This window comes from Kogia breviceps, chromosome 9 (genome assembly GCF_026419965.1).
Source record: "Kogia breviceps isolate mKogBre1 chromosome 9, mKogBre1 haplotype 1, whole genome shotgun sequence".
NCBI lineage: Eukaryota > Metazoa > Chordata > Mammalia > Artiodactyla > Physeteridae > Kogia > Kogia breviceps.
The window spans coordinates 55727239-55749229 of record NC_081318.1 but is presented as its reverse complement, the minus strand read 5'-3'; the positions used below and the strand labels follow the sequence as shown (position 1 = coordinate 55749229).

Genomic DNA, 21991 nt, shown 5'->3' with positions numbered 1-21991 from the left:
GTGATATATCAAGAGCCATGATTTAGATGGATTATATCTGATTTTCTTATTAGTCATTCAAGTGCATGGATTGATCAGGAAACTGGATATAGGCTGGCACTCAGCGCTTACCACACAGTATCATAACGATCTGTTTCCTTGTTTTTCTCTCTGGCCAGACTGTGAGTTCCTTGAAGGTGGGGACAATGTCTTATTTATTTTTACATCCTGGGTTCTAACACAGTACCTTTCATAAGGTTCATATTCAATAAATACTGGTTAAATTAGTCCATGAATCCTTTGCTTTAGTGAAAGGCAATTCATACTATGAGCTATATAAAAAATTGCTATGGGATTATAATACTTATCTATACTTCACACTGATCAAAATAATTAACTAAATAACTAAAGGAAACCAGAAGACATGAATACATATTTTAATGAAGGCAATACACTTAAAACTATTGAGGCATAAAGGGACCCTTTATGACATTAATATTAAAATGCATGAGAGATATTCAAGAAAAATGACTACAGTGGAGAAAACTGAAAATTTGTGGTGATACCATAAAGATCATCTAATCTAGTAGTTCTCATACTATACTATGTTCCTTGGAGTTGTACAGTTTCTTAGAGGCACACCAGGGCTGTCCTGGGGACAGAGCGAGGAGGTCAAGCAGGTGGGATTTGGGATTTCAGGATTATAGGTGATATTTCACTTCAAAAATGAAATTATTTTACTAAAATTTTTTTTGGAAAGTTATGAGTACTCTAGCCTCATTCCATAGGTGAAGAAACTGAATCCTACTTAAGCATGTCAAAATTCAAATAGAGACAGGACTAGAAGTTGAGTATTCTAAGAACCAATCCAGAGATCATGAGCTTTCATTCCAGAATTCATCTAAGAATATACTTGACATACTTTTATATTTACTATCTATCACCTGGTAGAGTCATAAGTTTCATAAATCTATTACTGATGGTTATATCACTTACACTGGGTTTAAACACAGTATAATGCAAAGAGAAAGAGCTTTGAGGACAACAGCTGGGTTTAAGCTCTGCTGGCTACAGTTACAGGAAAGATTTATGTGCGAGTTATTTTAATGGATGCAGTACGGAGCATTCAGGTCAACTAACTTTGTTGCTCAAATATTACTAGGAGGTGAATACGCAAATTACTGCAACATATCCTAACTTTCCCCCTGAGGTTTCAATGGAATTAATTAAATACTAATCAGAAGTAAAGGACAAAGCAACAGGACAAAAAGAAAATCTCTTTTGATATTCACATTTGAAAAAGGTATTACCTTTTCCAAGAAAGGAAAAAACAGAAAGCAAGGGTACTACTGAAGGTACCTTCATGTTTTGTTTTCATTATCACTATATTATTTCTCCAGCAGGTTATGCTGCAACACACTGTGGATAAAATCTCTTCATTTGCCTTCTTCTTTCTTTTCTGAGTGATATTTTAATCTGATCTGAAACGACAGGCTGGTATTATCAAAGCTGTGTATCCTGAGAGTCAGTAGCAGGACTGCATTTCCTTTTTTCATTATTTTTGGCAGAACACACAGACCTTAGGGGTAAGCTATCAGTGCCGATATGTCTTCAAATTCTTACTCGGCTCCCTTAAGAGGAAAAGAAGGTAATTAATCTGTCATCTTAGACAGTGTACTGTTCCTTCACAATATTTAAAAGCCTATTTCTTAGGGATAAAGTGTTATCATAAACAGACGAATCAAAAGAACAAAAGAAAAGGAAACATTTCTAACCAAAAGCTGCTGAAGAGCATAAAGGTAAGTACTGAACTTTTAGGAATTCTAAGACTAAAAACCAAAACCAATAACAACAATAACAAACAAAAGCAATATTTTTGCCTGCTAATTTTTACTTGCTATTTCTGCATTTAGTTATGTATTTCTGAAAATTAATCTGCCATATGACTGCCTTGCTGCTGCCATAAACTTTATTCCAGTGAAGACCAAACAAATATGAATAAAAAGATTTAGAAATGCCTTGCTTTTTAAAATGCGTAATCCTCTTAGTTACTATGTTGATGTCTTGCAGAGTTTCCCGAAGCTCACAGAAGCATTCTGAATCATTCCCTTTACAAGCTGCTCTTTTGAAGTTGTCACTAAATGTGCAGATTCCCACTTAGAATATCTCTTTTTTTAGGGGTTTGGGAAAAAGTGTCTTAAAATGAGTTCTTATCTTTGTCTTTTTCTGCTTTCTAAAACTTGTCCTAAATATTGTCATAGGCAGCCCTGAAGCATGAAAGATTATCAAGAGCAGGCCTGGGGTATGTGGGAGGAAAAAAGTCAGGGTATCCTTCTTTGTCACCGGGGCAACACCTTAATGAACTACTTACACCTATGGGAACCTCAGCATCTTTTTCTGTACCTGCAGGGGTAGCCACGTCCTTCTAAGACTTTCTTGGATCCTATCCCAGGGCAATAAACATAAGGCTTGGCTTGTCAGGCCTGGCTGACATCAGTGGAAACAATCTGGAATAAGTGTGCACATCAGCAAGAAGGAAAGCACAGATGCTTTGGAGGCAGGCATGAGAAAGGACAGTAAAATATCGAGCAGTGAAATGGAAGTAGCCTGTAGTGGACATATTTGTAGTTCTTTTTACTTTAATATAGGCTTTTGAACTCTAAATTCAAATTATAGGCTAGATTCTTGACATTTGTCAAACTCATGGGCTGCAGGCCTACCAGCGGATGGTAAGTCAAAAGGCAGGAGGAAATGAGCGTTCTGTTGTGGTTCATTCAGTTCCTTAACTTTCTGAGCAAAGGAATAGCAAGCAGTTGGCTTATTTAAAAATCACAGCTTGCTTCTTGAAGCATTTTCATGAATAAAATCATCACTTTGGAAACTCCAAGACAAAGAAACACATATATCAGTACAGAAAATGAAACCATTGCATTCTCAAATTGGTATTAAAGAAATGCTAAAGTGGTGGCTGAGACAATAGTTTGCTAGGAAGTAATAATTCAATATTTGTAAGTCAGAAATATGTATGTTTTAGCCAATAGGCCACTCTTTATCTTAAAGCTCAAAGGTAAAAGTTTCATTAATTGCTATTAACGTCACTGCATTTTGTGTGTTAGACAATATTCTATAGCACCTCTTACCTTTTTTTTTTAAAGTAATGTTGACACAGGTTTATTCAAATGAATGAATGATCCCATTGTAACTAACTCATACCACCTTAAATACACAGGAAGAGGAGTGATCACCAGCAATGTTCCCCAACCATACTCTGTACTCTCAAAGTACAGATTATAGGGTGTTTTTTTTTAATGTTACTAAGAACTTCTATTTCCTTTTTAGCCTAAACACATATAGCTAGCCAATGTAAACTAGTAACAAACTGATTATAGGTTTTTAATGCCTCACCTTGACCTTGTTACTATCCTGCTAGCCACTCTACTTCAGGACCTGATACTTACTTATCTTTGCATCTCCCTGCTCCACCTACCACAGCTTCCATTAAATTGCCAGGAAATGGGCTTCCCTGGTGGCACAGTGGTTGAGAGTCCGCCTGCCAATGCAGGGGACACGGGTTCATGCCCCGGTCCGGGAGGATCCCACATGCCGCGGAGCGGCTGGGCCCATGAGCCTTTGCTGCTGAGCCTGCCCGTCCGGAGCCTGTGCTCCGCAATGGGAGAGGCCACAACAGTGAGAGGCCGGCGTACCACAAAAAAGAAAAAAAAAATTTGCCAGGAAATAAATATTTTTATTGCCTAACTGTCTACTCCCTTCCACATAGTGGCTCATTGACAGAAAAGTAGGTGTAGTTCCTAGAAGGGGAATCTTACTATTGACTCAAAAGAGGAGAACATTTTGAGAACTGTATTCTGCTTTTTAAAAAAATAAATTTATTTATTTATTTTGGGCTGCACTGGGTCTTTGTTGCTGCATGTGGGCTTTCTCTATCTGCGGCGAGCAGGGGTTACTCTTCATTGCGGTACGCAGGCTTCTCACTGCGGTGGCTTCTCTTGTTGGGGAGCATGGGCTCTAGGTGCGCGGGCTTCAGTTGTTGTGGCTCGCGGGCTCTAGAGCACAGACTCAGTAGTTGTGGCACACGGGCTTAGTTGCTCCGCGGCATGTGGGATCTTCCTGGACCAGGGCTCAAACCCGTGTCCCCTGCATTAGCAGGCGGATTCTTAACCACTGCGCCACCAGGGAAGTCCCCAGTATTCTGTTTTGATTCATCTACAACATCTTTTTTTCTTCTGCTAGATTTTATTTTATGGAGCAGTTTCAGGTTCACAGCAAAACTGAGCAGAAGGTACAGAGACTTCCCATATGATAGCATCTTTTATGATTTGCAAAAATTGAGCTTAATATTTAGAAAGATGAACAAACACTGTATTACATTTGTTAATTTTTTTGTTTGTTTTTTGGCCAGATAGAAGGTCATAATTTCACTAAAGTTAATGCCTTTTCCATTTCACATCCAATTTGACATCATGGTATATCAGGAAGATCACAGTTATGAGAAGAGTCACTGTACATACTATTTGATTTTTTGTCTAAAAACAATTTTCACTATAAGGAAGAAAAGTAATAAATAATTGGCAATCAAATTTAGTTCTCTTATGACTTTAGCTTCCTGATTTCCTCAGAGTGGCACTCCCAGTGCAAAGTACTAAAAAGAAGACTCAATGAAAATTTTGTCAAACTTCTTCAAAATAGAAACTTACTGAAGCCCACTTCCGGGCATATAGTAGGCACTCACAACTGCTGAATGAATTGAATCACATTCCAAGAGTCAATAATCAGATTAAAATGTGCAGACATCACCATTCTGTGTGAGAGACAAACAATATTTCCTCTTATTGGCAATAGGATGGGATCCAAAAATGAGCCTAATATTACTCTCCAAAAAAGGTTTTATTAACAACTTTCAGCTACTTACTTTTCACTTGGCAAACATGAAACACTTTTAATATTGAATTTTACTTAGAGCAAATTGATTTGTTCTACTGAGCTTCAGTAAAATGAACTCTGCATTTGAATGTTAAATGTTATCTGCTGTGAGTGATTTACATATTATTAGAAAGATGAACTGCAAAAGAAGAAAGTAAAGGAAAATATGAACTCAGATTTATTTTAAAACAAACAAACAAACAAATGAAGGAAGGGAAAGTGTCTCTCTTTGCGGAGCACAGGCTCCGGACGCGCAGGTTCAGCGGCCATGGCTCATGGGCCCAGCCGCTCCGCGGCATGTGGGATCTTCCCGGACCGGGGCACGAACCCGCGTCCCCTGCATCGGCAGGCGGATTCTCAACCACTGCGCCACCAGGGAAGCCCATGTCTCTCATTTTTAAAGTGGTTCTTAATATAATCTCCACAGAGTTCACTTAAAAGATGCATTTTAAAAAGAACACAGTGAAGTTTTAAAAATGCAATAGTTCTCTCATCATGAGTTTATTTCTGCAGTGTCAGGGAACACACTAATTCTTGATTCGCACAAAGCACTCCTTTATTCCACCTCCCTACTCCCAAATCCTAAACTCTATCAGGGGAATAAGAGCAAAAACAACTGCAAGGCAAGGTTGAAGTTGAAGGGAGACAGCAGAGAGGATCCGGTAAAGAAACCAAGAGGTCCAAAAGAAGGAGAGATAATTTGTAATTGGGAAAACAGAGAAAAATTCATTAGAGGGGAAAACATTTCTAATATTTAGAATGGGTTAGATTTAGACATTGGAGATTGGAGGAATTCCTGGCAGGTGTAAAGGCACAGAAGTTTGAGAGCATAGGATGTATCCTTCTACCAATTCTTGCATCTTTACAAAAGATTGGACAAGATGAAAGGCAAAGCATGATAAGACTGCCATTTGCTCTGGTCACAGAGAATAATATCCTCCCAAGCAGAGACTCAAGTTCACTGATAATTTTAATACGTAGAGTTATTCAAAACTAACAGAAGCCTGAGTTTATATTAGACACAATATAAGAATAAAATTCATTGAATGGTACATTTAAAATAGACAACTCTCAAGATAATGTGGTAATATATACAATGAAATATAATTCAGCCATAAAAAAGAATGAAATCTGGCCATTTGTGACAACCTTGGACCTTGAGGGCATTATATTAAGTGAAGTAAATCAGACAGAGAAAGACAAATATTGTATGATCTCACTTATATGTGGAATCTAAAAAACAAAACAAAACAAACCAAGCTCACAGACACAGAGAACAGATTGGTGGTTACCAGAAATGGGAGGGGGGGTGTAGCGGGTGAGGGGTGGGCAAAATGGGTGAAGGGGGTCAAACTGTACGAACTTCTAGTTATATAATAAACTAGAGATGTAAAATAAATAAATGGATAAAAAACAAAATAAAAGACAGTTCTCAACCCTTTTCCAGTACAACCAAACTCACAGATAAAGAGATTTTAGGAAGAATTAAAAAAAAAAAAAAAAAGCCATAGTCTACACACTACCTGGAAAATGTATGCCTGTCATTTTCAAAAGAGGTGAGTGAGATAAAGAACAAATTCAGCTCCAAGGTCAGATAATCTGTTAACCTGACTTAGGAGAAAACCATTCTCTAGGGGACATACTCCAATGACTTAGGTGTATTATTTTATGTGATAAATTTTAATCAACCAGCCATAGCTTTCTATCAAGATATAAAATAATGAGACATGAGATCAATTTAAAACAGAATGTTTTGAGGATGCTCTTTTTCCTTGTAGGGGGTTTTGCAGGAGATGATACAAGGTCAGGTTTTAAATGAATTCACACCTCACAAAAAGATTAACAGCCTGGACAGATTTATCCTTTTGGGTAAAGTCTTCTGAGGCATAAGAAAAGGTAGGCTGCAAAATGAGGGAGGAAACCAGAATGTTAATCAAGTAATCAGGCCAGATAAGAAGTTATAGCAGCTGGAATATGATGATTACATGTGATGATTACAGATCTTTGCTTGTGTACACAATTCTAATAATAGTTACATAACATTATTAATATAAAGCCATGTGAAAGAAGCCCCCAAATATACTCATTATAAGGCATGCTCCTTGAGAATCATACCAAAAGTATCCCTGTAAGAAACACAGGACTTGGTTGGACTGAATAATGATTTCTATATTCTGGATAGTAAGCCCATACTACCTAGGTTTTTAGGTTGCCACATGAGGCCAGAAAATTTAAAACATGCATAACATTTCAAAGTATGACATGCATCTTTTAAAGTAAGAGTTTCTTCACCAGAAGGACTCATCAACCAGGGTCTGCTCATTTGTCTGAACGCACAGAGTCCCATCCCTGGAAACCTGATTCTAAAGGCCCTGAGTGGGGCCTAAGAATGTGTATTCAAGAAATGATTCCCAACGTGGAGACTTTGCTGTGATATTACTGAGACACTAAACCAATGCCAGCGTTTGCCTACCCCAGATTTCTCATGACATGAGAAAAAAGAAATTTTTATATTGTTTAAAAAATAAATTAAAAACATAAATAAAAATTAAAACAAGAAATGATTCCCAAGTCAACCTGATGCACACTCATGGTTATGAATCAGAGCAAAAACAACCAACCAAAAAACTACAAAACAAGAGTATTTTGGTGGAAGAGTCAGCAGACTTAGGATATAGTCTCAGTTATAGAGACTGAGATATAGTCTCAGTTCTTATTGAACATGTCTTCTTAGGCAAGTTCATATAATCTCTGAAGATAGTTTTCTCAGCTATAAAACAACAGGTATAGCACCTACTCTTTCTTGGTCCTGGGATCAAAGGAGATGTATTAGTTATCGATCGCTGTGGAACAAGTTACTCCAGAACTTAGTGCCTTTAAGTAACAAACACTACCTCCATACTTTCTGTTGGTAGGAATCCAGGGGTACCTTTGCTGGGTTGTTAGTCAGACATGAGCTGATCCCCAGCCCATCCTGGACCAGGTCCTCTTTCTCTTCCCCGGCCCCACCCCTGGACACTGGTGATCAGAACACGCCCAGAGATCCTCCCTTTTTGTAGTCAAGGACCTCAAAGTTTCCAGCCTTATCAGGACCAAACAAAATAAAACCCACCACAGGTTGGCGCAGACGTACCAAGACCTACAAGGTGACTCAAAGTCACCCAGGGTTCACTATGCTGTACTTGTAATAAATTAGCATTGTGGTTTTTGCCCTCCACACCCAATGGATTTCACTTTGGTGCTTGTGGGTAAGTGCCTGCACACTAGGAGAACAGTTACATAACCTAAAGCTGTCAATCAACTTGTCAGTCAAATGACGCAGGACACAGGGAGGGACTTTGAACCACTCTGAAACACCAACTCGACCCTCACTGTGGGGCTGCTTCTGGTTTCCAGACAGCTTGCTCCCCTTCTCTCTCTCAGAAGCATACTTTTGCTTTGCTTAATAAAACTCTTGCTACTTAAAACCGCTCTGTCTCTTGATTGAGTTCTTTCCTTTGGGGGACAAGGACCAAGGAAATTGCCATTTTGGTGGTAACACCTTAACGGTGTGCCTCTGGCTCAGAGTCTCTCATAAGGCAGCAATTAAAGTGTTAACTATGGCTGTGGTCTCACATATAAAAAGTTCAACTAGGGGAGGGACCCACTTCCATGCTCACTCACACTGCTATTGCCAAGTTTCTGGTCTTCACCAGCTGCCAGCTAGAAACATCAGTTCCTTGACACAAAGGTCCCTCCACAGAACAACTTACAACATGGCAGCTGGCTTCTCTCAGAGTGAGTCAGTGAGACTGTAAGAGAGGGTGAGCAAGAAGGAAGTAGCAACCTTTCTATAACTTAGTCATGGAAGTAATCCCAATCTCTTTTGTCACAGTCTATCCATTAGAAGCAAGTCTTTAGGTCCAGTCCACACTCAAGGGGAGGGGATTACACAAGGGCATAGATACCAGGAGGTGGGGATCACTGGGAGCCATCTTCGATGCTGTCCACCACAAGAGTTGACATGTGATGTTCTGAGGAATGAAAGACTTAAATATGGAAACATGTTCCAAATGAAAAAAAAAATTAAGGTAGAATTTGAGTTACAGAGGTCTACTTTATGGATAACATTCTGAGAGTTTGCTAAGAAGTTTCATCACCTCACTCACCTCAGATGTGCCACACTATGACAGTATTTCACCATTTTTTTTCAGTCTGACACATCTGTGAACTTGTTAGTCAAAAAAGGAAGAAAAGGAAGGTGAGCAAATAAGGGACCTTATGACCCACCAACTAACACTCTGTGACAATCCACACTTTCATATTTATCATGGGAAGCAGTATGGTAATGGCTATAAAGAGTATCGGAAAAACAACAAAACTTTTAGAAGCTTGATAAAACTGTTTCCCAAATTGTTTTTTCCTACAAAGCTGTTTATCAGCTCAAAATGGTGATATGCCCTAATGGAACTGTGTCAATACATAATCAATGTGGCAGTTTTAAAACATGGCCCCAGCATTCTTGACACTCTTTGCATCTAGAACTGGGGTCTATGTCCCTTCCTCTGGACTCTGGGTGAGGGTTTGTGACTGCTTTGGCTGACAGTCACTGTATGAATTCTGAAGCCAAGTTAAGAGAAACCATGCAGCTTCTATCTGGTCCTCTTAGGACACCCACTCTTGAAACACAACACCATCCCATGAGGAAGCTCAAACTAGCCCGCATGGAGAAAACTCATGTAGGGCCTCAAGACTACGAAGACAGAGATATTTGGCTAGTCCCCAACTGCTCCAGTTCTGACTGCTTCTACTCCAGCCACCATCTGTCTTCATCCATATATCTGCAACCAGGTGAGACCCCCAAGTCCATAACTGCCTGGCTCATCCCTTACTGAATTCTTGACCCTAAAACTATGAGAAATAATTTTAAAATGACTGTTGTTGATTTAACCCAGAGTTTTAAGGTGGTTACATAACAAGAGATAACTGCAAAAGCCAGTAAGTAATCCCATACTGACAATAGGTTAAAACATTCTCAAAACATTTAAGACTGTTAGACTACAGATATGAATCACTGCCTCCAGAAAAGTCTTCGTAAAAACTTTTACAATTGGGAAACATTTAGAGCTAGGATGGATACGCCTAAAAGTAATCTTACGCTAATAGGAAAGTAAACTATTACACATCATAGAAATTGGAAACAAAGCATTTCTATTCCTATAATAATGTCTCAGATCAACAGCTGATTAACAAATGTGGTCAGCAACGACCTCCTTCTCTTGTCATATCACATATCATAATACCATATGGTATTACACCAGCTTTGCAAATATTATCCATTTCCCTCAACATCTACCGCCGCAGATGCACATTACTGTCAGCCACATCCCCTCCCTTTCATTTAAGAATCATGCAGATCACGATATCTTCAAATTCCTTTTATTCTCCTCTACAACATTTATTTAAATCTTCCTCTCCTTCCTTTCCTTTCTTATTTCTTATCTTCGAGAAAATCTTTTCATCCACATTTTCAAGGCACTGTCGCTTCCACCCATCCACTCTTGCCTCCCAATACCTTGATCTGTCAAATATCCTTTCTTATATCTTCGGTGTCCTTTACCTTCCAAACATCCTGGCCTTCACTATTTAAAAAAATATTTATGACACATTGTAAAATTTATAAATCTTGACTTACAAAATACCCTTAAGGTGACATCTAATCCTAGGTACTCAGCCAATTCTCAAACAGATTGTCTATACTCAATGTTTTCATTTTTTCACTGAACACTTACTCTTTAAACCCATTGTAACCTGACTTTAAATATCCAACTCTACTGGAACTATTCCCTCAGAAGTTACCACCTGTGGCCTTTTTTCAGCACCATTCTCCACTGACTTCACTGTACTATTTGGTGCAGTTGATAAAGCTTTCCTTTTTGAAATTCTTCTACTTTTGACTTAAAAAAATAGTGTTCTCTGGCTCTCCTTGAATTTTAGATAGTCTTCCTCTGTTCTCTCCTCCAAAGCACTGTCTACTGTCCAAGTCAGAAACATGTCCCACTTTCTTGTATCTACACCAACATTTCTGATGAACTAAATCAGGAAGCCCAAATCTCTTGCTCCAGCATAATTCCAACTTGCAACATGCACACAGGTGTACTTCAAACTCTCTTACTGATTTGCTCAATCTGATGTTTGAATATTAACCTATACAGGAATTTAATGCTTTACACAAAGCAAGGACTTCTCATATAAGAAAATGCTTTGTATAAAGGAGGTCAAAGTAATAAGAGTATTAGAAATCTCCTTGATGCAGTGGGAAGAGCGATCCTTAATTTGACAAATTCAGGCCTGAGAACTCTGATTTTAATACTCTTATCGTTAAGCACAAACAGGTTGCTATTCTCTCCACCTAAATGCTCTAAGCCCTATATCTGTATGTCTTGTGCCTTGACTAACTTCACTCAATGCACAAGTATCAGGGTCCTCTAGAGAGACTTCCCCAGTACGCCATATGTAAAGTGGCATTCCTCATGCAACACTCATGAGACACATTATATATTTATTTGCTCATGTCTATCTTCCCTCACAGGAATATAGGTTCCACAAGAGCAGGGACTTTGTTTTGTGCAATGCTGTCTCCCCAGAACATGGAAGAGTATTGAGCCCATAGTAACCACATAATAAATATTTGCTGAAAAACGAATAACAACGAGAAAGTGAATGATTTAATGAAAATCTTCTCATTTTCCATTTACAGAAAGTTTGTAACACTATAAAGTGAATGTAAGAATCCTCAAGGTAAAAAAATATTTTCTTCACCATGTGAGCCTATTCAAATCTGTAGGTAACAGCCAGCTAATCTTCAAGTAAATGTTTCTTTGTAAAAAGTAATGTGATTACCTATTCTGCAATGAAATATCCCTCTGTCTTTGTTTTCTTCTCAAGACAAATGACCTTACTGAAGTTTGCTACAAAAATTTCGATAGCTTATTGGCACAGAACTTTCTTTATTAGAATACATATCTAATGTCTCCATATATAAATCACTCAATTTTTATTTCTCTAACATCTTCATTTTCACTGGCTCTGCATCATTTTTCTTCCTCATGGACGTCTGTTTTTCATAGAACACTTGACCTGGGAAGACCTTAAGATAGCGTTAGTCCAGGGGTTTCCAACCTTTCTTTCAGCAGCAAGATCTATCTCACATACAAAATCTTGATGGAAGCAGAGCCAGGAGTGGAGGGGTCGGAGCTGGTCTCCCTTGAGGCTACACTCACCTTGATTCCAGCATCCCTGAGACACTGAGGAGGATCATAAGTCTCCTTTGAAAACCATGGATAGTCTAAATTTCCCTAATTAAACCCAGATGCATGTTTTGTGTCGACCCTTCCATTTCTCCAGAAGGAAACCCTTCTCATCCTCTGGGCTAAAAGCATTAACTGCGAAAGTACAGGATGTGTGCCACATACTATATAGGCAGTGGAGGCACACGCTGAGGGAACACGGAAAGGAAGGGCACTGGCCTCAAAATTCCTCACCCACCAGCTAACCAGACCTGAGCTGATCCATAACCTCCCTCGAGGGAGTGATTATTTTTCTCCTTTTTGATCCTCACTTCTCTGCTGCCTGCCCTTACCTTGACCTTTGTGTAATTGTCCTGATTCTCTCCTGGTTTACCTCCCTACCCCCATCCCACCCCCACAAACCATGAGCATCCCTAAAGCCTAAGCAGTACTCCTCTGCTCCTCCTCCACTTTCTCATTATGGAAGAACCAGTACAGTTTAGGTCCCAACATTGTCTGGTTTGGGTCAACAAACCAGACAATGTTTGGTTGGGTCTTCATTGCTGAACACAGGCTTTCTCTAGTTGCCATGAGCGAGGGCTACTCTTCGTTGCAGAGCACGGGCTTCTCATTGCAGTGGCTTCTCTTGTTGCAGAGCACGGGCTCTAGGCACACGGGCTCAGTAATTGTGGCTCGCGGACTCTAGAGCACAGGCTCAGTAGTTGTGTCTCGTGGGCTCTAGAACACAGGCTCAGTAGTTGTGGCACACGGGCTCAGTAATTGTGGCACACGGGCTCAGTAGTTGTGGCTCAGGGGCTCTAGAGCACAGGCTCAGTAGTTGTGGCACATGGGCTCAGTAGTTGTGGCTTGCGGGCCCTAGAGTGCAGGCTCAGTAGCTGTGGCACACGGGCTTAGTTGCTCTGCGGCATGTGGGATCTTCCCGGACCAGGGATAAACCCATGTCCCCTGCACTGGCAGGAGGATTCTTCACCACTGCACCACCAGGGAAGCCCCAGTGGCACTCCTTTTCAATGTCCCCATTATTTTCCATGACTTCATGGAGCACTTAGTTCCCCAAGCTTAAAACTCTGAAGTTATCTTTGACTCCTTTCTCTTCCAAACCATTTATGTACAAGATGTACTACAACAGTTTTGCAACAACATCCTCCTGACCTGACTGTCTGGAAGCTGTTCTAACGTAGCACAGTTAACAGTACATTTGAGGTGAGCAGGGACCGTGTCTGTTGGTTTTCCACTGCCTGTAGGCACAGAGACTGGCACAGAATAGATGCCTAAAAATTCTTGTTGAAAGTATAACTGAATGGGATAAAATTTACTGTAGCATAAAAACCGTAAGCAAATTACCTAGTACTGTAATAGGGTAATGTGTTAGTACATCTGGGAACATTAATAAGATATTATAGCATAATTAAAATAATATTTTCAAGCATATATTAATGGCTTGGAAATTGCTCCCTATTAAATGTGAAAATAAAGAGAAGCTGAATACAAAACCCATCGGGCTTCCCTGGTGGCGCAGTGGTTGAGAGTCCGCCTGCCGATGCAGGGGACGCGGGTTCGTGCCCTGGTCTGGGAGGATCCCGCATGCCACGGAGCGGCTGGGCCCGTGAGCCATGGCCGCTGAGCCTGCACGTCCGGAGCCTGTGCTCCGCAGCGGGAGAGGCCACGGCAGTGAGAGGCCCGCGTATCGAGGAAAAAAAAAAAAAAAAAAAAGTCTTAAAAAACCCATAAATCTATTATTAACCCAATGGTGAAAATCTAGAAGAGAAAATACAAAAATATTTAACAGTGGTTATCTCTAAATGGTGGTTTTAATTTCTTTTCATGCGGCTTTAAAATTTTTCTAGCTGCCTTATTTTTTATAAGCTTAAGACTCTGAAAAAGATTTGCCACCATGGAAATAACCAGGACTATTGATGAGACTTGAAAGAAATGTGTACAAATTAAAAGAGGCATTTATTTCAGAGTGGGTGGTATTATAATCCATCTCCCCGACTTTTTCTAAAATCAGCTTTAAAAAACATTGCTTAATATTTTCAGTATCCTTCACCCCAACATGTATTGCTTAGTTCTCTCCTTCTGTCAGCCTTTATATAGTTGAGTTTATCATTATATCATATTACATTAATTTTGCTGAAATGCTACTTTAACCTGATTATTCTTTGTTAAAAATTGTACTGTCTCCTTATTACTTATAGACGAAATAAAATTAAAAGTCCTCAATCTATCAAAGTCCAAACTTCAACATCCAATCTCACCTTCTACGCATACGGGACAGACTCCTACTGTGCCTACTCCACTCCTGGACCGTTGCCTGATGTTCCCCATATCCCTTACTCCACGTCAAATCTTATACTTCCTTCCATGCTTTACAAAAATGTTCTTAGAAACTTCCTTTGAACACCCACAGCCCTTATGCATAATCCTGTAATATGCATTTTTAGAATTAAACAAAGTTAGAGCTGCAAGACACTACTGAAATCATTTAGTTCAATTCCTCCCTTTACAGATGCAGACACTACAATCCAATTAGAAAAGGTGGCTTGTTCAGGGAAAAAAAACAATCTAGGATTAGAATTCAATATTGGACTCTTAGAGTTTAGTATTTTAACTAATACAGGATCTACTACATTACTGGATCTCCCACCTGCTGATCAATTGCTCAGCAATTTTTCATGACTCCATTCCTAATGGTATGTCTTGCCTGCCTATCTTGATTGCCCTCATTTGCTCCAGGGCAGATACCCTGGCACAGAATTCCTTTCCATCTCCATTGTATCTAGTGTTGCAGAGGGAGTGCTGAAGAAGTATGGTAGACATCACCTCAAAGCAACCCAATGATGGAAGTGAAGATACAAATCTGTGACTGCAATATTCCATCTTAACAATGTGGCTGCTACATCCAATTGGATGGTAACGACCATCAAAGGAGGCGATGTCAACTTTCTTTTACATTCTATATGGCCGTTCTAGCCAATCATGAAACCTCAGGGTTATGGTTCCCATTAAGATCCTGGAAAGAGAGTCAGGATGGGGAAACAAGGACTGGAACTGGGTCTACAGGTTACCTCTGGGTAGTCAGTTCAACTGTAAAACACAGAGGCTTAAGGAACGATCTGACTCAAAAGCCAGGCTGAGTAGTAGATTTCAAAGTTGCCAGAGGCTCTTTTCACACACACACAAATACACACACACACACTCTCTTTTAAATTCTGAATGATATATACATGGAAAAGAAACATTCTAACAACTGTACCAATCAAATAGTGTACAATATGTTAACAAATAACTGATGGATGAAACTCCGTTGCAAACCAGAAGACCAGGAGACAGGGAAAAGTGAGCCTCTTTCATTCAAAGGCAGGGAGAACTAGAACAGGCCCGCAGAACACAATCATGCCAGCCCCTCTGTCGTGGCTGCTGTACCCTGCGGTCATGAGCCATACAAACCCAGAAGCATCTGCCAAAGGTTTCAGACAGCTGTGCAAGCACTCTCTGCCATTTGTCCAGCTGTTGTGAAGTGGCAGAAGAATGTTCCCAGGGTTCCATCAAGTACAGTTCTTTCTTAATTCAGAACAATATGTTAGAATATGAATTTTCTTATTAGTTCTGATTTTGTCACTCTGAATATATATATTTACCTGGGTGAATACATCTACTGCTTACTTTCGCAGTTAACAAAGGTGAATAGAAAACATCATGACACGTTACAAAATGAGTAATGCTGAAGAAATGATATAAATCACTCTTTTACTCTAATAGCAGAGTTACTGCTTAGAGAAGTAGGTGCCCGTTCACTTGGCAGTTCAAAATGTCTTGAATATAATTTGTCAAAATTCTATCACTTTCCTTCCTTTCTTGTATATGAGCATCACAATTTCAAGGAAAATGATTTAATGGTGAAATCTCAGACCGCAGTATAGCCAGCTCACCTTACATAGAGCAACACAGTTACTATGTTGTGGAAGTGAATGCACTGGACTTGTTAAGAATGTGAACTGCTCCTTCCCACCAAAGGAAGGAAAAAGAAAAAATAAGAAAAAGAAAACCTTCAAAAGAAAACTATAAAGGCTCTAGTGACTGATCTTTGTTGCTTTTCACATAAAGACTCAGTGTGTGGGAGTTAATTATATTAGTTATCTTGGGTAACAAGTTTGAATTCTGTGCTTCAAAGTTATTAACCAACCACCTTTCTATATACAGTTCACAGGCAAACGAATGGACTTAATCCCTGTATTAAAACATAAAACAAAACGAACAATTCCATGTTTCGTGACTTTTCAAAGTTGATTATCTCCTTGGCAATGCTTTACGAGAGGCCAGATACATAACTGCTGCTTTAGAAAAGAGTCTCTGGCAGTTTACATGAGAAACCCCTGAAAGTGGATTTAATCACATTTAAAAGTCATTCTTCTTCAGACCAGACATGAAAGGTCACCAAGAAAAAGCATTTTTTCCCAGTGATTCAACCACGTTGGGTTAGTAAAATTTCTTCTTCCAATGATCGCACAACTCCTGAGAGAGTCTGCTTGTTTAATGTGTCATATTGCTAACATTTGCAAATTTAAACAATTCAGGGGAGGAAATAAAATATTTAAGATGATAACATTTACTGTCAAAAGAAGTTTGCAGATTTCTCTCTCTCTCTCTTTCTTTTGGTCATGTCTAATTCTTCAGGGTAAATCATAACATTATTTAATTCTAAAGCAGCAATTTTATATAGATGAGGATCTTTATCTCCTAATCACCAAAGGGCATTTTACTTGTAAAAATCATTACACGTGTAAAAAAAACTACAGTAAATGAAGGAGTTATTACCATAAATTATGATGTTTATCCGCATTTAAGGGTCTCTGTGGTCTAATAAGAGCAAACAGTAGCTTGGTGTCTCAATATTCCCATAGAAAATTTACAATGATGTATTTCTTTGATTTATTAAAAGCCTAGTCATGGCTCAAAGGTCTCTGAATACCCATAAAATTAGGAAATAATTGCCATAAAATTAAGAAATAATAACAAAATCTCCATACAAGAAGCAATTCAAGAAGATAGTACCTATTGGAAATGACTTACATTATAAAAATAATATTGAAAATTAAAACTTTGACTAAGCTATATCAATAAACTATGTTTTCATGAAACAAAATTTTTGGTACAACTGCTATAGAATATACCTCATTTATATAACCATTTCTTTTTCTTTTAAATTTACCCGGAAACAATGTGTATGTAGGGATATTTCTTTCTATATAATTTCCCTTTGAAGTTTTCTGATTTCAACTATAGTAAATTAATGATTTTAGCATAAAAAATAGGTAATTTGACAAGGTTATACAAGTATTGTTCAATAACTATCAGGGAGTGAATAGTTAAGTGTAATCTAAAGTTTAGGAAATTATTATCAGAATATAATTAAGTGGTATTATTATTATTATATTTGAGCTTTAAATAAATTAAAAAGCTAAATATTTTTGGCATTATGATCTATATGATGCAAAGTATAGCCCATTAAAATTCCCTCTCCTGTCATGTTTTTCACAATATGTGAACAAGTTTATTGTATTTTGGGGAAAATAACTGTGGAAAGTTACTTAAAATAGCTGAATGAAAATAAATGTTTGATTAGAAAAAAGGAAAAGAGAAATATGTTTATGTTAAATTTATGCTAAGGGCCATGAAATATGAATAAAGAGATATTATTTTTTCTTGGCTGGGAAAGCTCATTTTATATCATTTCTTTGTAACATAATCTATAGGCTCAATACAATCTCAATGAAATCAGTAAGTGACTTACTCGGCAAAAGAGAGAAGGAAGTGTTTCATGAGTTCAGATGGAGGGAATGAAGTGTAAGAATGGTCAATAGACTTATGAAAATTAAACTGTATTCAATTCAGGACTTTCAATTCTAATAATTTTTCTTAACTAATAGGGTAACTGTGCAAAGAATATTTCTGACAGCGCTTTATAATAGTTAAAGACTATAAACAAGCCATCAATATCAGGCTGATTAAGCAAATAATTCTCATCCATACGATGAAATACTCATCACTAAGAATGATGATAAGTTTCTGGATTTATTTTCCAATGAAAGGTGTTAACTACCTATTGTTAAGTGAAAAAACAAAGTTACAAAATAGTATACAAGATACAATTTAATATTTTTAACGTGTAGAAATAGAAGATATATACCAAAATACTAAACGTAATTTTCTCTGGGTAGTAGGACAAAAGGGTTTTTCAACTTTTATACTTTTTGACATTGTGGGAATCTTCCATTATAAGGCTGCATTATTATAATCATAAGACATTATTTTAACACTCTGTGTGGGAATTTATGGATGATAACAATAATTAAGTAAAACTGAAAGGAAGTGGATACAGACAGCCTCTGGGAGAAGAAACCAATAAGATAAGACTTTGAAGAAAGTTTCTATAATATTAGGGACTCTGCTGTTTGTCCACCCACTGTGAATACACAGGGATGCCTGGGGTATAGGATACTGCATGGAGGAATCACGTGTGCTTTGATTTTCTAGTTTTCATTTTCCTTTTCTTATCATTTAATGCTGACATCAAGGTGAACACAGCAGTGATGGAGTCTCAATTCATATCACTATACCCTCCTGTGGTCCTTATACATTTTAAGGGTGTACTTGAATAATCCAATAAGTGCATGTCTTCACAAGGTCCATTCTAAAATGTGCCCCAGTGATTTCACATGGGAGATTTTTTTTTTTTTTTTTTTTTTTTTTTTGCGGTATGCAGGCCTCTCACTGTTGTGGCCTCTCCCGTTGCGGAGCACAGGCTCCGGACGCGCAGGCTCAGCGGCCATGGCTCACGGGCTTAGTTGCTCCGCGGCATGTGGGATCTTCCCGGACCAGGGCACGAACCCGTGTCTCCTGCATCGGCAGGCGGATTCTCAACCACTGCGCCACCAGGGAAGCCCGATGTGGTTAACTGCTACAATGTATATAGTCTGACTCCTTTTAACAAAAAAAATTAATTTCTCTAGCTCTTATTCCATGTTTTAAATAATAAGTTTATATGAATATTAGCTAAGTGGAAGTTCCACTGAATGAAAATATCTGGTATAAAAATGATTTGATTAAAATAATAACAACACATCTATTAGGTATTTATAATGTGTCAGGCAAAGTTCTAAAAGCACTTTATGTAATTAAGTTAATTACTGCTCAAAACAATCTATGAGGTAGGTGTTATCATTATCCCTTATTTTACCCACAGGAAAACTAAGGTTCAGAGAACTAAGTCTCTTGCCCAAAGTGACAGAGCAGGTGACAAACCCAGCTCATCTAGCTACAGAACAAATTTTATTTTTATTTTTCACTGATTTACAAAAATTTTTAAATTTAAAATTTTAGAATAGTTTTAGATTTATAGAAAAGTTGTGAAGAGTACTATAGAGAGTTCCTATATACTCCTCACCAGTTTCCCTGATTGATGAAATCTTACATTACAGGGAACCTCCATCACACCTAAGGAGCACACACTGCTATGCTGATATTAACTAAACTGCACACTTCACTTGTATTTAACTAATTTTTCCCTAATGTTCTTCTGTCTCAGTATTCCATGGAGGATACCACATTATATTACACTGTCATGTCTCCCTAGCCTCCTCTGGGCTGTGACAGTTTTTCAGACTTTCCCTGTTTTTCATGACCTTGACAGTTTTGAAAAGTACTAGTCAGGTATTTTGTAAATGAACCTCAGTTTGGGTTTGTGTGATGTGGCTTTCCAAATTAGGCTGGGGTTATGGTTTTCGGAGGAAGACTACAGAGGGGAAGTGCCGTTATCAATACATTATACAAAGGGTACATACTACCAATGTGACTTATCTTTGATGATCTTAACCTTGAAGACCAGGCTGAGTGAGGTACCATTTGCCTGGTTTCTCCATTTTGAAGTTACTACCCTCCCTTCCCTTCTTTCCATGCTCTACTTTTTAGGAAAAAAGTTACCAACCAAAGCCCACATTTAAGTGGGTAGGAGTGGGAGGGAATAAGATACACCTACTTGAAGGGGGGATATCTATATAAATTATTTGGAATTTTTGGCAGAACCTTTGTTTTTAACCCACTCTTCTATATTGCCTCTGACATCCTATCCTTTCTTACCGTTTTGGCATATTATTCATGTGCAGTAGTTTAAAAACACAATTCTTCACTAATTTCCCGCTTTTGCAAAGATCCAAAAATATGTTAGAATTAAATGTGACAACCAACAAATATATTTTTGTGTGTGTGTGTGGTACGCGGGCCCTCTCACTGTTGTGGCCTCTCCCGTTGCGGAGCACAGGCTCCGGACGCGCAGGCTCAGCAGCCATGGCTCACGGGCCCAGCCGCTTCGCCGCATGTGGGATCCTCCTGGACCGGGGCATGAACCCGTGTCCCCTGCATTGGCAAGCGGACTCTCAACCACTGCGCCACCAGGGAAGCCCCAACCAACAAATTTGTTTGAAATTATTTTCCACTACCACTATAGGATTTGTCACTGAGCGATGCATTCAAGACCAATTTTTTTCAGAAGTATTCTGTAAAGAACTTACCAGAAATATTCGTTCAAGTTGATCCTGAATGTCTTTCATTCCTGGAAAAGCAGCAACTCCTTGGATCATTTCAACAAAGATGCAGCCGACTCCCCTAAAGAGAGAAGAAAGAATTGTTACTAAAACATCAATATACTACTCTGCTAAGAAAACTAAATCTGGAATTAGAACATCTAATTAGAACATTTAAATCTGGAATTAGAACATCTACTCCTACAAAGGAGAAACAATGAATACGTAATATTCTAAATAAGTATAAAGGGCTGTGCCACATGTACCTAGATCCCTTAACTTTCGCTTCCCTTCTCTGTCTACTGCCCAGAAAGGACTCCAAGTAGCTGCAACTACATAGGCTCAGAAAATGGTGCAAACCAATAAAATATAAGCCTCACTGACTACCTTACTCACAGGATATGGCCAAGAAACTCCTTAGCTTGATATAGAAAGCCTCCATAGTCTTGTTCTAACATCCTTTTCCAACTCTATTTCACAAATTCACAATCTATTATCCGCTATAGCTGTCCAGGGCTCAAAGCTCTCTTTACATCAAAATCATTTGGGGAACTTTTAAAAAATGCAAATGATCTGAACACAAACCCTGTTTTGTGTTTTGAGACTGTTTCAGTCAGTTAGAGGCAACGCATTGACCTGGGCTGCTCAGGTGATTTAGGGCAGTTACACTGAGGATCTCTGATCCAGACTGATCTGTCCACAGGCCAAGCATAAACCTATACAACTTAGCTCAAGTTACTCTAATACCTAGAACTCCCTTTTTCTTCATTTGTTTGCTCTTGACATGTAAACCCAACCCAACCTATATAATCTAATTTAAATGTAATCTCTTCTGCAAAGTCTTCCATGAACATTCTGCCAGACAGGACAGCTCCCTTTATGAGTTTATTTGTTAAGCTCTTATTCATTATCAGTCATCTACTACAGTCAAATTCTTCTGCCAGGCTCACAGCTCCTATCTGGTAAGGCAGTCAAGCATATCATGAGACCTTGCCTCCCAGACCACAGAACTCAACAGGAACACTGAATCCACAGTACAGGCAGAGAGCCAATCAGATACTTCTACTGAAAGTTTGGAGATAAAGTCACCTGGGAACAGGATGGAAAGAAACTAGCATATGTTGATGAAATAAGTCACATTAAAGGCAGAGAACGTGCAAGAATGGCCACCTGCCTGCAGATGAAGTTCCCTGAATTGAC

General features: G+C 38.6%; 1 protein-coding gene across 6 annotated transcripts in view; it reads right to left on the bottom strand.

The window, feature by feature from the left end:
- The window catches only part of CDK14 (cyclin dependent kinase 14), a 599292-nt gene that overhangs the window by 181566 nt on the left and 395735 nt on the right, over positions 1–21991 (bottom strand). For all 6 annotated transcript variants that reach the window (XM_059073929.2, XM_067042484.1, XM_067042485.1 and 3 more), the window contains one exon: positions 20780–20873. In XM_059073929.2, the coding sequence (XP_058929912.1) occupies positions 20780–20873 (94 nt within the window). The remainder of the gene's footprint in view (positions 1–20779; positions 20874–21991) is intronic.